The sequence below is a fragment of the Acromyrmex echinatior genome, chromosome 12, assembly GCF_024713525.1.
Source record: "Acromyrmex echinatior isolate Ae372 chromosome 12, ASM2471352v2, whole genome shotgun sequence".
NCBI lineage: Eukaryota > Metazoa > Arthropoda > Insecta > Hymenoptera > Formicidae > Acromyrmex > Acromyrmex echinatior.
Genome location: NC_141863.1, coordinates 6,771,839 through 6,786,234, shown reverse-complemented (window position 1 = coordinate 6,786,234; position 14,396 = coordinate 6,771,839). Strand labels below are relative to the sequence as shown.

Below are 14,396 nucleotides of genomic sequence, written 5' to 3'. Positions count from 1 at the left end.
TAAATCTCACATTAAAGAGTGAAATCTCACTCTTGAAGATTGAAACATGAGCCATTTATTTTTCAAGACTGGTTCAATTTTCACACTTTAGAGTGAGATTTCACTAAAACAAATTAGAAAATATAAAATAGATACTTTTTATTACTTCCTTTTATCTTCGTAAGTTTGTCTCAATTAACTCACTTACATATACTATTACATATATTATTATATATTAGGTGTTGGAATTAATTCGTAGCGTTTTACAAGTGATGGGAAGTACTTTCATTAATGTATTTTTTAATGCTCATGTGAAATAAATAACATTCTTTCATTAAAAACGCTACGAATTAATTCCAACACCTAATATATTACATATATGATTAAAATAACTATTTAAGGCAAAGATTAAAGACGTTTATCTATATTTTAGATTACCTGAAATTAAAATAATGCGACATTCACCAAACAGTAGCGCAGCAACAGAGTTGTAACATAACATTAATCTGTAAAACACAAATACAGTCAAATTACAATGATGCTCAAAATAATTAATATTTTAGAAAATCATTATTATGCGTATTAGATTTTCATTTTTCTTTTTAATACATGTTCAATAAAAAAATTACTTATAAAATGCATCATAAGAACGATTTTAGTAAAGTACCTAAAAATTTAGGTAGAAACAGATCTGAAAATAATTTTGTTTGATTATTAAAATAATTATGTAAAACGCTACAACTACGTCAGTTGCTTCAATTGATTATTGGAATGTCAAATTTTTTTGCGACCATTGCTCATTATGTTTGAGTCCTATAATTATTTTCACAGTGCAATTAAATTATTTTCAGATTTATTTTCAGATATCTCAGTTAACACACAACGTCTTTAAAATAGATTTTCAATATTTATTTAATGTTAAAAATATAAAATATTTACTTAATAATTAATATAATATGTATTTAATATATTAATATATATTTAATATTAAAAATATATTTTAAAAACATTGTCTGCTGATGGAAATCTAGCTAAATTCTTAGATTCTTTAGCAAAATCGTTCTTTCTACATGTATCATCTTTTTCATCTGCATCTCAAGGTATACCGGAAACAGCCTCAAACGATCGCGTTTTCCACGTATTAACATACAACTTGACACAACAACATAGCGCGCGGGAATTATGCAACGTTAGCCGGAGGATGCTACACAATGATCCTCGGCGAGAGGTATTCGATACCACCGGGAGGAATGGTACTTAAAGACAGGCTACAGTTAGGTAACATGTGGCGAAGCGACCATCTGTCTAGGAAGCGAACGCGGCGGGTGTTGCGACGAGGAACAACGACACATCTCGCATTGACTTGCGCTCCTCTCCGCGTCGTTTCTCCTTGTGCGAGATGAGATGGACCGTTTATGCGTGACTGGCTTGACTTTGTTGAAGGCGCGCGCCTACCTCGTAACGCCACGCTCGCAATGTCAAGGTGTCATGAGGTGATTGACGGAAAACCGCCGGTGTTACGTTCGTCACGTAACGTGTCTCCACGTACAATCGCACGAAAGCTGAACTGTACATTGAGAGAAAAATGTTTGGTATTTATGACAAGAAATTATATAATTATTATCAGGGCCAACTATATATTTTTTTCTTATGTAGAACTTTAAATTATTGTTACTAACAATATAATAGTAATAATCATAAAAATGGAACTTCTAGTTATAATTATTTTACCATTATACAATTTTATTACTGTTATAATGTTAGTAATAATAATTATATTTATAATAATTATATTTCTATGTACATAAATATGTACATATAGTTGGCTTCAAGAATTACTATAATTTATATAGTTACAAATGTCAAACATTTTTCTTTCAGAGCAAGAATATATAATTATTATCAGGTTATAGATGAAGTGTCTTCCAGTTATGTCGTTTGAAAAACAATTAAAACTGTATTGTATTAGGTGTTGGAATTAATTCGTAGCGTTTTACAAGTGATGGGAAGTACTTTCATTAATGTATTTTTTAATGCTCATGTGAAATAAATAACATTCTTTCATTAAAAACGCTACGAATTAATTCCAACACCTAATAATATCTAATATTTGCAGTTACACATTCAAGGATATTATCAAAGACTTTTCATAAATGATACAACTGTCGGCTGATCACTTAATCTAGTAATTTATTGATCAAATTTAGAAAAATATAATATAAGATAATAATATTTAATGGATAATTTTTTTAATTTATGCGTATTAACGAATTTTAATTTAAGACTACGTTGACAAAATGTTTAATCTAAAAAAATGTGAAGATTACGAAAAGAGATATAAACAAATAAGTCATCAGAGAGAAAACGACTTGGTCAAAGCTTCTTCAAAACATTTTACAATTTGTAATAATTTAACTCAATTATTGATCTATTTGCACTATGCAAATCTTTGAAATTAATATGAGTACAGATGCAATTATTGGAATCAATATTTAATTTAATTTAATATATAATGTTAATTTAAAACTATATATAATTCAGAGCACCATATGGGCTTCGCACTTCGTAAATCAAAGTCAACATGTCTTGACATCGAGATGTAAAACAGCTTGCTTTCCTTCGCTTTCGAATCTGTATATTTTCCTTCATCGCCGTCACTTATCGACATTAACTAATCATTTAATTAAAGTCTATATATTTTATAATTGTAGTATTGACTTGCCGATAAATAATGAAGAAAATGAGTTGCATTTTCGTGCTGTCGATTTACATTTTAATTACACAGTGGCACGAAAATGTTAACCAGAATATTCATATTGAACATAGTGAATGTGCGATGTCTCAAACAACTTGGCAGACGTTCGCGCCAATATATCAACGTCATCGTTTCAAGTTAATTGACCGACGTTGTACAGCTTGCACCTTTCGTGTTTTCACATAATAAACTTCGCGCGACTGCAATGAATTCCAACATCTGTGTCTACGTGAATTTTAACAATGAATACGCGATGCTATTAGATTCCGAAAAATTTTTCCAAGAAATATAAGATGTCTGCAGGATGTTAGTAACAAAATTAAAATTACAGAAAATTACAAAAATCTCAGACACAAAAATAAAGGTAATTTGATTATATCACGTACTTCCAATTATCATATAAATATTATTTAAATGATAAGTATTTTTCTAATCTCTAATTGCTCTATCAGATTATATTACATAGAGAGAGATTGAAAGAGAAAACTAATATCAAGTTTAATAAACTTTGCTTTAAATTAAATCAATTTTAATCTCTAATATGATACGAACAAGAAGAGAAATAATTACAAATAATAAATAGACTGATAAAGTCTCTTAATACTAACAAAAATGATTGCAATTACTATAATTTAACTATGATTTATAGTCATTTTCGGTGTCAGCATATATTTTTTAGTAGAACCATAAATATAATAATTATTAATAACATTATAGCAGCAATAAAACGGAGTTCCTCACCATAATTATTTTACCATACAATGTAAGTCACAAATATACCAAACACTTTTTTCTTTATATACGAGATAATATTTTATATAAAAAACTAATTGCAGAAAATGTGTTAATAATTTATCAATTTACTATTCGTATAAGCATGCAGCAGTGATAATACCGGCTCCGAATGTACAAAAAAATTTCAATTACGCGCCGCATGATGCGATATAAGAGGATAGTCGCACCGTGGCAATGGATTCTGCTTGTACGAGCGGAGAGCTATAATTACGCGATGCACTACATGAAAAAGATGTCATAACAAATGCCCGCAAAACGGAAGACGCTAGTAAATCCGCATGCTGATTGACTTCTGATCTCGAGAACGTTGTGCATCGCGGCGTTTCAGGCGCATCGAGAAAATGCATCGCAACCAGTTTTCCTTCGGGGCATCGTAGACCTCTCTCTTTCCTTTGCATGATAATTCGCGTATTCCGTGGGTTATTTTCTCGTTGAAATGAACGAAACCAACGTAAGTCTTCGCGAAAACTCCGCCCAATTGGAAGCAGATAATAATTAAGTCCGCTAATTGCTCTTGTCGGAATCGCCGCTGGCCGCATTTAATTTGCCATTTACTGCCGCGAGAAAATATTGATGAGTACGATAAAGGTGGGTTGGGTTTTCCGTGCTTTGCTTTTTAGTAATACACTGTATATTGCTACCGGATTAATAAATAAGGATAGCTCAGAGACAAGTTCATGAGATGCGAGGCGGAAACGAAAGTAATAAAGGACATCGCAAACAAGTGTGCAGTAGCAAATGTATTGGAAATTCTATACAGTTAGAATATTTACAAAAAGCTACAACGCTCGGTTGTAGCAATGCAATCAAATGTTTATTTTAAGATTCTAGTTCGGTTTTGAAAAAATATTTAAATCTTATACCTAGTCATCAACCACGTAGAAATAATTTACGATTAATTTACAATCACAATTTTAACCCTTTCGTCAAAGTATAGGTACGTGAATACTTATATCAAATCTTAAACGGTAAAAATTTATATATTTTGTTCAAATTGCATTATAATGTTTCAAAAATTCCACGGGCAGCAAAGAACAGTTTTACACAGACTTTCTCTCATATATTTTTATTTTTATATTTTAATATCTAAATAGTTAGATTAGTTGGATACAGATCTAAAAATAATTTTGTTGGCCCACCAAAATATGTGGAACGCTCAAATTGATTAGAATATCAAAACTTTTTGAAGTATTATTTCATTATGTTTGATATTCCTACGTAATTATTTTGATAGTCCAAATTCATTTTCAGATCCATAGTCAAATTATTCAATTTTAAGCAAAATCCTAAGATTTGTAACTTGTTCTTGTAAAACTTGTAAGAACTTTAACTAAACTAATATTCTAATTTTATGCATATGTACATCGTAAGACGATTATTCGTAAATGTCTACGATTTCTCGTAAATATCATGGCTTAATAAGAAGCTGTTTATAAAGATATCGTATAAAAATATAAGTACTTGAAAGTTCTTACGATTCCACTTAAAATTTAAGCATTAGTTACTTCAGCAAAACAATTCTTTCCGTGTGGTGAAACACGGTGGTGAAAAGATGCATTAACAAAAGGATTAAATATAAATCTATAAAATATACAGCAGTATAAATTTTCAAATAAATATCTGGTATTCTGGGAGATAAATTATAACCTTGAACCGCGTGTTTTGTGAGATCGTAAAAATGGAAACAGGATTTTCGGGATTTCGCCAACCTCCTGCTTCAGGACTGTCGTGCCGATCTTTCCGTCCGATATCGTCGCGTGCGCCTTATTTGCAACCCGAGAATAAAGCGGTTGTATCTTTGGAGATCTCTGCACGATTTCCTTAAGTTATCATTACCGGTATTTATCGGTGAGTCGCATGAATGACGTTACGATCGGCTACCACAAATAATTAAGCGCATCACAATTTACGATTAATTACATGCGCGCGCCGAGTACGAGTGGATTTAATGAAGTTAATTAAGAATCTAATATCGCAGGAAGCGTTCATCGACCATCTCGTACGTGCGATTATACTGGAATCTTTTTAGTTCAGCGATCTATCCTATTTGCCGCTTAATATTTTACGATGTATACTTGCGAGGCGCTCGATTGATGGACGATTGAAAATATAAAGTTCAATTTGGAAAATGCAACGAGATAAATTGGCTAACGGATCGCGATAGGAAAGCCAATATCGCTTGTGAATTTTTGTCCTCGAGATCGCGCGACCGATAAACGTGGCGTGAATTATGCAAAATCTACGTGTCCGATTGCAAGGAGGCTGTGACCTCGTCGCAATATATCATTACCAAGTGTCCAAGAAAACGGAAAGGACGCTTGAATTAGAGCGACAAGATGTACCGTTGTATTTGTATGCAATTTATATGCATTTTTTATAGACTTTTCTAAATGAAAGAGAGTTATTAGTTTTATTCCAGATTTTAATACTAGACGTACCAACCGGTCATTAGTGACGGTGTTTACTTTTTTTTTAGATTAATATTAATAATAATAATAACCTTATTGAATACAAATAATAAAGAGGTAGGTAAAAAAAATGCAGTAATAAATAAAGACATCAATTCCAGACAAAAGGCGAGACTGCAGTTACCGATTGGACTCCTGTCTGAAAATATATTCAACATAGTGTGACTAATACATAAATTAATGTAAACAATAATAAGCAGAAAATATTACAAATATTTGCAATATAAATTGTATACAATAGAAAATGAAGAGTTAAACAGAAAAGAAATAACAATGCAAATGTTGTTTTATTCTTATAATATTTCTTGTATAAACATAAGATTTCTTGTATAAATATAGGCTGAAATTTTTTTAGCTATTCAATAATTGTTTTTTATATAGATGAAATATTTGATTTTTCATCACTTTCTTTATTTCAACTTATTTGCTTTCCTTTTAGTGAATAAGAAACGTTGGTACTTCTAGTGTTAAATCATTTCTTACGTTATCTTACAGAGAATGAAGATAAAAGATATATAGACATGTATCGTTTAAAAAAACATCTCAATAATACTTACGATTTGCTGATAATCCGAGATAATCGAATGTAGGAAAAATGCTTGCGATTGCTTCCTTCTTGTGCGTCTTTTTATTTATGCGCATGGGATACACTTGACGATCGATCTACATACCGAATTGTATCGTACAATATCTTAATCGAGATCTGATATTTTACGCCGATGCCGGCGGCGGTTATGATTGCAATTGGTTAGCCAAGTCGTCGGCGTTGCAGCCTGGTTGTAACCGGCTCGAGAATAGAAATCCAGTTTTCGGCGGACACACATGATCATAAAAGATGCCAACCTGTTCCTCGGACACGATCTTACGGTGATTCTAGCACTGACCAGTCGGAGGATCAAGATATCACATAATTTCCGTAATCAACATTCGCTCTGCTCCAAGTGATAATAAACAAGTTTGCAAAGAAACTTTTCGCCGCTTCTTTATAACTTATCGTATTATCGCTTTATTATAAATTTGGAAATTATCGTAACTTGATAACGTTATATCATCTCGATAAGTCATTTGGAATCAGCCATTGGAACCACTATGGAACTGTATATGGAACAGTTTTACTAAAGTATCTGAAAATGTAGCTACAGATCCGGCTACTCAAGCTTGCTAGAATATTAAAATTTTTTTGCAACACTGCTTATCATACTTGAATTTCCTACATAATTATTTCGACTTCTAATAAAATTATTTTCAGACCTGTATCTATAGTTTACTATGCTCGAGATTCCTACATAATTTAATAACTATTTTTAGTTCTGTATCTAACAATTATCATGCTTTTCTTTTTATTATGGTTTAATGAAATTATTTTCAGATCTATATATAGCTAAATTTTAGACTTTTTAACAAAATCGTTCTTTCCTATTGTTATTGATTTATACTTATAATTATGTCCATCCAGTTTTTATGAAATCTCTAGTTCTAAGCAACTTTAAGCAGCACATAATTCTAATTAATATAATTGTAATATAAATTGTATATAATTGTAAATAATTCTATCTATAATTCTTACACGTCTCCGTCGAAATATCCATTTCCTCTTGTATTCCAACAATTTTATTCGGCAAAGTTCAACAGCATGCTCGATACACTTTATACAAACATCGTAGCGATAATGGCACGCATTTTCTGGATCGCTGACGCACATGTTATTGTTAGTTTTCAACCGCATTGCTCCAATACGCTTCGCAATGAAATACTTAATCACAGACATTGTTCTACGATAACTAGAGCCGAAGGATTGTCGGATTCACTGATTGTCTTCCGAGTGCATGGTGTTCAACAGAGCGAAGAAGGAGTACGAGCCTCGCAGGATCTATGAAAAACTCACAGTAAATTATCGACCAACCCCTTTGTGATTCAATCGCGAATGATAAACGACGTAATTTGCGAGTGCGTAAAAAAAATCGTGCTAAAGAAAATTTAATCGAGAAATCTGTGTAATAACTAACTAAAATAACCAATTCCAAATTATTTCGTGAATTATTTTCACTCTGATTTAAGTTATTTCAGGTATACACACAAGAAAATCTTCGGACGAATCAGTGCTTGGCCATTTAGACTTCGTACTTTGAGTGGTGTCTTTAGGCATTCTGTTGTATCAGACAATCGCGCGACCATCGATTTAATACGCAGTTATTCACGAAGGATGGGCGGAGAACGCTTCGCCTCTCTGCACGTGCTAAAGATGCGTTTTGATCTTCATGTTCCTTCTGGACTCTTATAGAGTACCATTCGCAACATCCGGCGTTCCATTCTTTTATCCCGATGTATTTACGACTATCAGCATCAATTCGCCGCAGGTAAAGAAAAATAAAATTGCCACACGTACGAAGCAACAGCGAAAAAACGCTGCACTATATTTGAAGCGGTGAGTGCTTCAAATATAAGAGGATGATTCACGGTTATCAAATTTTTCAGTACTAACAAAAACTGTTTAACTTCAGTTCTAGTAAAAAAAATTAACAAATTTACTTTTGGGAATTTAGATAAATATGACAATAGTTTTTAAACATTCCTAATTCTTGAAATCTTGTCTATTAAATGAAAAACTTAAATTTCAAATTTTGACTCACACTTTTTTTGTTCAACGTTGATGAAAAAAATTAAAAATGTTACGTTACATACTTTATGTGTTTCGAATTATATATATTATATATATTAAACAATTATATATATTAAACAATAATTTAACATAAGATTTAATTTTACGAATTAATTTTGGATTATATTAAACAATAATTTAATATGAGATTTAATTTTACAAATTAATTTTGGAAACACTGAAATTAAAATACTAACTATTAAACTATCTTTTCTGATTGTTTAGTCGTTGGTCATTCGAAAATCAATAAAAAAAACTTTTATATTTTAACGGGATATAGGATTTCATTTTTTTTCAAATCTTGAATCTTGATTCTTGGATTCGTGATCTACACACTCTCTCTCTCTACACTTTCTACGTTTTCAACTACCTATTTAAATTTTTTAGGTTCTTTGAAGCCTAAGACTACTGTTTTATGTAGAAAGCGTACCTATCCATTTCATGATGAAAAAGAATTTAGAAGAAAATCTTATTTTCGCACAAAATTGCGGACTCATCCTTTTTTATACTAACCGATTCACTTAAAGTTATTAATCTTCCAGTTAAAAAGCGACTTACTTAATTCATGCAAATCATATTTTTTTGCAAATGTCTCGTCGAGTTTGTTAAATTTCTTTGGAAAGTTCGGAATTGCGCGAGAAATGCGCTTCGATCACTATGTATTCAATCTTTCCTCCTCAAGTACCTGTTTAATGGCTTTAATTCCATTTAATTACTATGATCTCAGTCAATACTTTTTCTGCACTATGCGTACCAAAAGTATCACGCGGTAATCAACCGGTCTGAGGATACGATCATCGATGCGTTTTTGAAGATATACTCACCGCGGTGAATGTCTCCATGGATAAAGCGTAGAACACGCCTGCTTTCAGATTTATTGCTTTTCTCGAAAATATTATAGACAGTATTAGCAGACGTCCAGGCTTGGCGGAAATGTCATCATTCCATTTCGAAAGCCACTGGCTTTGCGTCAACGATGCGCTCTGTAAGATCATAAATCCAATGCGATATGGAAGTTCGCCTCAAGTATACACGTTACAAATCATGTGCGTTAATTCTAAAGAGATTACAAGTTTTATCAACATTCTAACTTTTCGTTGATTTTGTTAACGGGGCGTTATTAATGCTGATAGTAAAATAAAAAATAGATCTTGTACAACATTTTACCTTTAATATTGTAAAGTAAATTTGATCTTCACTTCCTTACTTTAAAAGATAATTAAAAGAAATAAATTTTTCAGAAAAGATGAAAAACTATTAGGTGTTGGAATTAATTCGTAGCGTTTTACAAAGTATTTATAAGTTTTAAAAGTACTTTCATTAATGTATTTTTTAATGCTCATGTGAAATAAATAACATTCTTTCATTAAAAAACGCTACGAATTAATTCCAACACCTAATATTTTTCAACTTGACAGAAAATTATTGACTCAAATAATGTCGACAAAAAGAATATATTCTTAACATGACCAAATGTCATTTTTGCTATTTTTGTTTTATAAATATCCTTAAAAAAAATATTCTTTTTGAGGATTTTGACGATTTTTTAAAGTTGGATTAGTACAGTTTTGATGATTGATAGAATAATGTTAAGTAATGTTAATTTATTATTGTAATAACTTGAAAATCACATGTTATCACTTTTAAAGCAAAGGAGTGATATATATTTTCGGAATTGCACTATTACATATTAAAAAAAAAAACCTTTTATATAGATATAAGTATTAGTGATAAATTAGTAATGAAAAAATGGTATTACAGTAAAGCAAGTGTTGCTGTGGAACATAATTGCACCTGGTATTTCACTTCGTTTCCCAGCCAACAGAAATAGAAAAGCTGCGAAAGGGCCGCCATCAAGTATACCGCAAACTTTAAGGTGTTGGAACTCTGGCCTATGACCTGCTCGAAACAAAGCGATGCTCTGATCACGATCTGACCGCGACTTGGCACTTTGACTTATCACGACTCACCAAGGCTGCTTGGAAGCCAGTTAGGCAAATCATCGAGGTGCTCGAGAGCATCTGAACGAACATGCCGGCGCTAAAGACTTCGTTGAAGTCGTCTATTATAGCAAGCAGACGTTGATGATTACGAATGGATCGTCCGAACGGCTTGGCAAAACTGCCGCAGCGAATCGCGTCCGGATCATAATTATCCTTTTTCCAGCTGGCTTCGGTTGTAGAAAATGCCCCGTAACAAGAGTTTTCATCGATGGTGCTTGAACGGTTTTGCTTATCTATATCACTTGGCGTCCCATCGTACCACTCGTTGCTGCCGCAGTTCTTAAAATGTGCATTCAGAATTTCGAGCTGCACGAGAAATAGATTGCATAAATTCGTGAGCAAACCGTCCATCATGATAATGGCGATTACGCCGATGGAGACGGTGCAGGCCTCGACGAAAAAGCCAATCCCGTGCCATGGATATACGGTTGTATCGAAGGGATACTGCGCTCTCACTGGGAGCTCTCCGTTCTCCACAGGCACGACGAACAGCAGAGCGATCACGAGGAAGAAACCCAGGACGCTAAACCCGTAGAAGGTCACGCGACAGAGCAGCAGGTATTTGTCCAGGATTTCATCTTCGACGCCAACTAATTAAAGGGATAATTAAAATTTATACGAAAAAAACAATTTTGTTAAAGTATTTGAAAAAGACCCTGCACTAATCGTGTGAAAAATTGAACCCTGGTGAAATGAGTTTTCACACATAATGTAGCTCGTAATATGGTGAACAAAGGATGTAATAGATACAAACTCAGTAATGAATAATTTCTGAGCTATGGTGTATCAAGAATAATATTTGTGTTCATATACTTGTGATCCTTTGGTATTCAGGTAAAAAATTATTCATTATTGAATTTATGTTTGTGACGTCATTTATTTCCTACATTATAAGTTACATTATATGTGAAAACTAATTCGTCGAGATTCAATTTTTCATATAATGATGCGCAGGTTTTTAAATAGATATAGATCTGTAAATAATTTTGTTGAGCCATATGATTAGAATTATTGCAAAAATTATTAACATTTTAGCAATCAGTTTGAGCGTCTTATTGATTATTAATTATTTTAATAATCCAACAAAATCATTTTTAGATCTATATTTAACTAAATTTTTAGGCAAAACTGGTCTTTTTGTATATATATATATATATATCGATGTAATCGCGTTTGGCAGTTACTTGAAAAATTCTGACTGGGAGATGATTATTCAAAGGAAAAGTACAATCGTTTTCACGCTGTCGATATCGCTGGTGTGTACTTTGCATCTTACGCAATGTGATATTAGAATTAGATATTAGAAACTTGATATGCGATTTCAAAGAAACGTCACGTGTCGCGGATGCATATATCAGGCGTGATTATGCAAACTGTCGAGTAATTCTCTGTGAATGAGTCGTAGATCCTTAATCGCGTATCAAGAGGATATGTTGCGAGAAGGACTGGCAGAGACCGACAAGGAAAAATTCTTCGAGTGGTCCTGAATTAACGGAGAAGTGACGAGCTACGATGGCCCTTTCGCAGTGTCCTTTCGACGTGCAGATCTCATTAAAGTGTAAAATTGCGTGCCCTCCTGTCAGCGTGTTTGCTTAACAGAGGATACATATATTTATGTGACTTGACACTAAAGCCATTTACATTTCATACTTTCATGGATTGCAACAATTTAATATACGTTTAATCTTTCATTATTCACGCGGTGTGTCCAGGATATCCGCTTTATGAAATCACTGATTATATATACGTATAATTGCTATATTTACACACTTTATTAAATTTAGCACAAATTATTTCACAAAATAAAAAATTTTTTTTATTTTATCTCTAAAGAAATGTGTAAAATATTATTAATTTTTATTTGATTATAAACGATTATAAAGAGAAAATTGAGATAGAATGTTGTCATCCTTATGAAAAAAAAAAATAGTATTGATTAAGTGAAAAAAGTGTTGGAACGATTAGTGCTCAATATTGGATTTGAAATAATATATTTAATTTTTCAATTATTTCTGATCATTTTTTCGTGAGTCTAATAGTACTTTTCTTAATAAGGGCAGAAACATCTCATAAGTAATTACGTTAAAAAGTATCACGCAAGTAACGTAGAGTTAAGAGCAGACAATATACAGACATGTGTTTAAATAAATATCGTCGACGATAAAATTGTGTGACATACGAAATATTGAATGTTATAAAACAATTGATATTTCATTTAAAATTATTCGATCCTTCTCGCATTCTTTTGCCATATTGGTCTCGCATATCTAAATGCTGATTGATTACACAAACGCAATTTTACTCACTGGGAAACTTGCAGAGTTCAATACAATTGTCGATAATTTTGCGGAGCAATCGTATGATTTTCTCATGACGAGTTTGGAAGATCATCACCTTGAAGAAGACGACGATGATCCCAGCAAAGATGCATCCATCGTCCGTAACGATTGACAAGTCGTCAAAACTCATGCAAATGTCAGCGAATAGAGTTATCATGAAGACAAGCATAATTGCTAAGACAGATTTGTTGTATACGTGATATGAGCATCTTAGGAACGCGGACGAATTCGAGTCGAGAGTCCATAAACCAACATACCTGAAATTATTATAAAAGAATATTTATAACACTGAACAAATTTTGATCAATATGTTATTTCTCAACACATAATAATTGTATCTTGTACGGTTTTTAAACAAAAAGGTAGATATATTTTTTAAAAAATTCTATCATTCTTTAATTTTCAAAAATTCTGTTTAAAATAAACGTAGATTTGTAATAAGTGCAATAGTTATAAGAAATTTAAATATTTTTTTTTACAGTATATGAAAATAAATATGATGATATAAATTTTATTTATGATACAATTTAAATGATATATTAAAATAATGAAATTTATTGGCAACGTTTAATGTCAAAAGATTTACAATTATATTAGTTTCTGTTTTTCAACATCTTAATGATCATTTTTATGTATCTTACTCTGTAAAATAAAAGAAAAATGTAGACTGTACTTAGTTTTTTTTAAAATAAATTCTTAATTTCTTAAAATCTGTGGACGGTGAAACTTTCTCAATTACATTCTCTTTCAATAACCGAAAATATATAAGAATCATCATTCGGATATTGAGAAACAGAAAATGTAAATCTGTACAATCGGGGAAAAGAATTCGAAGTCAGCTCGAGGATTACACAAACGATACACAGATATGATATACACAATTATAAAATGTAAAACGAGACAATACGATCTTCTAAAGTACGTGATAAACGATCAGTCAATCACGCGTGATAAGATTTATAACAGATCTCACTTCAGGTAACTGAGATGCACAATGTTCAACTTCTCGAACTGTTCCAAACGATTGCTAGTCGTTCCTCGCGTCATCCCTGCTACTCCGCGTCGTGGCCACGATGACAATAAAGGACACGCTGCTTGCAGGGCATGGGAGGTCACCTGTATCGCGTGGGTGCGATTCCTCGAGCGATACGTTATATATCAAAGTACTCATTATCGAGAGTCGTTTGAATCTATATTCCCCTTCGCTGTACTAGGAGAAAATTGTCCATGATAAACTGGACGCAGATTGTACTGTCACGTCTTTTTTTCCACGAATTATAGACACTCGCTTGTTGCGGCAACGTCTTCCATCACGCCAATAATTTAAGAAAATGGCGGTAATTGCAATGCTGCTGCAATCCCGCGATTCGTTTCGTTCCCAAGCATTTTGTGTTTTAC

General features: G+C 32.3%; 1 protein-coding gene across 4 annotated transcripts; it reads right to left on the bottom strand.

Annotated features, from left to right (window-relative positions):
* Positions 1-396: 396 nt before the first annotated feature.
* LOC105147645 (4-vinylanisole receptor) lies at positions 397-14,145 on the bottom strand. 4 transcript variants are annotated; one of them, XM_087411958.1, is made up of 7 exons: positions 13,972-14,145; positions 12,966-13,255; positions 10,627-11,249; positions 10,451-10,555; positions 9,481-9,639; positions 6,555-7,867; positions 397-485 (listed from the first exon to the last, which is right to left on the bottom strand). In XM_087411958.1, exons 1-6 carry the CDS (start codon positions 14,043-14,045, stop codon positions 7,802-7,804), a joined length of 1,317 nt encoding a protein of 438 aa, XP_087268084.1. In that variant the 5' UTR covers positions 14,046-14,145; the 3' UTR covers positions 397-485; positions 6,555-7,801. The 4 variants fall into 4 exon arrangements, with proteins under 4 accessions (XP_087268084.1, XP_087268085.1, XP_087268086.1 ...); XM_087411959.1 differs by having other exon boundaries at positions 7,565-7,867; XM_087411960.1 differs by lacking the exon at positions 6,555-7,867.
* Positions 14,146-14,396: the final 251 nt, after the last annotated feature.

Bases quoted from the DNA above. Each gene is read 5' to 3' on its own strand.
- LOC105147645 (XM_087411958.1), bottom strand. From the start codon at position 14,045: ATGACGCGAGGAACGACTAGCAATCGTTTGGAACAGTTCGAGAAGTTG. The intron at 10,556-10,626 runs GTGAGTCGTGAT...TGTTTCGAGCAG, and splicing joins CTGGCTTCCAAGCAGCCTTG to GTCATAGGCCAGAGTTCCAA. The intron at 7,868-9,480 runs GTGAGTATATCT...AGTTTTTCATAG, and splicing joins CCATGGAGACATTCACCGCG to ATCCTGCGAGGCTCGTACTC.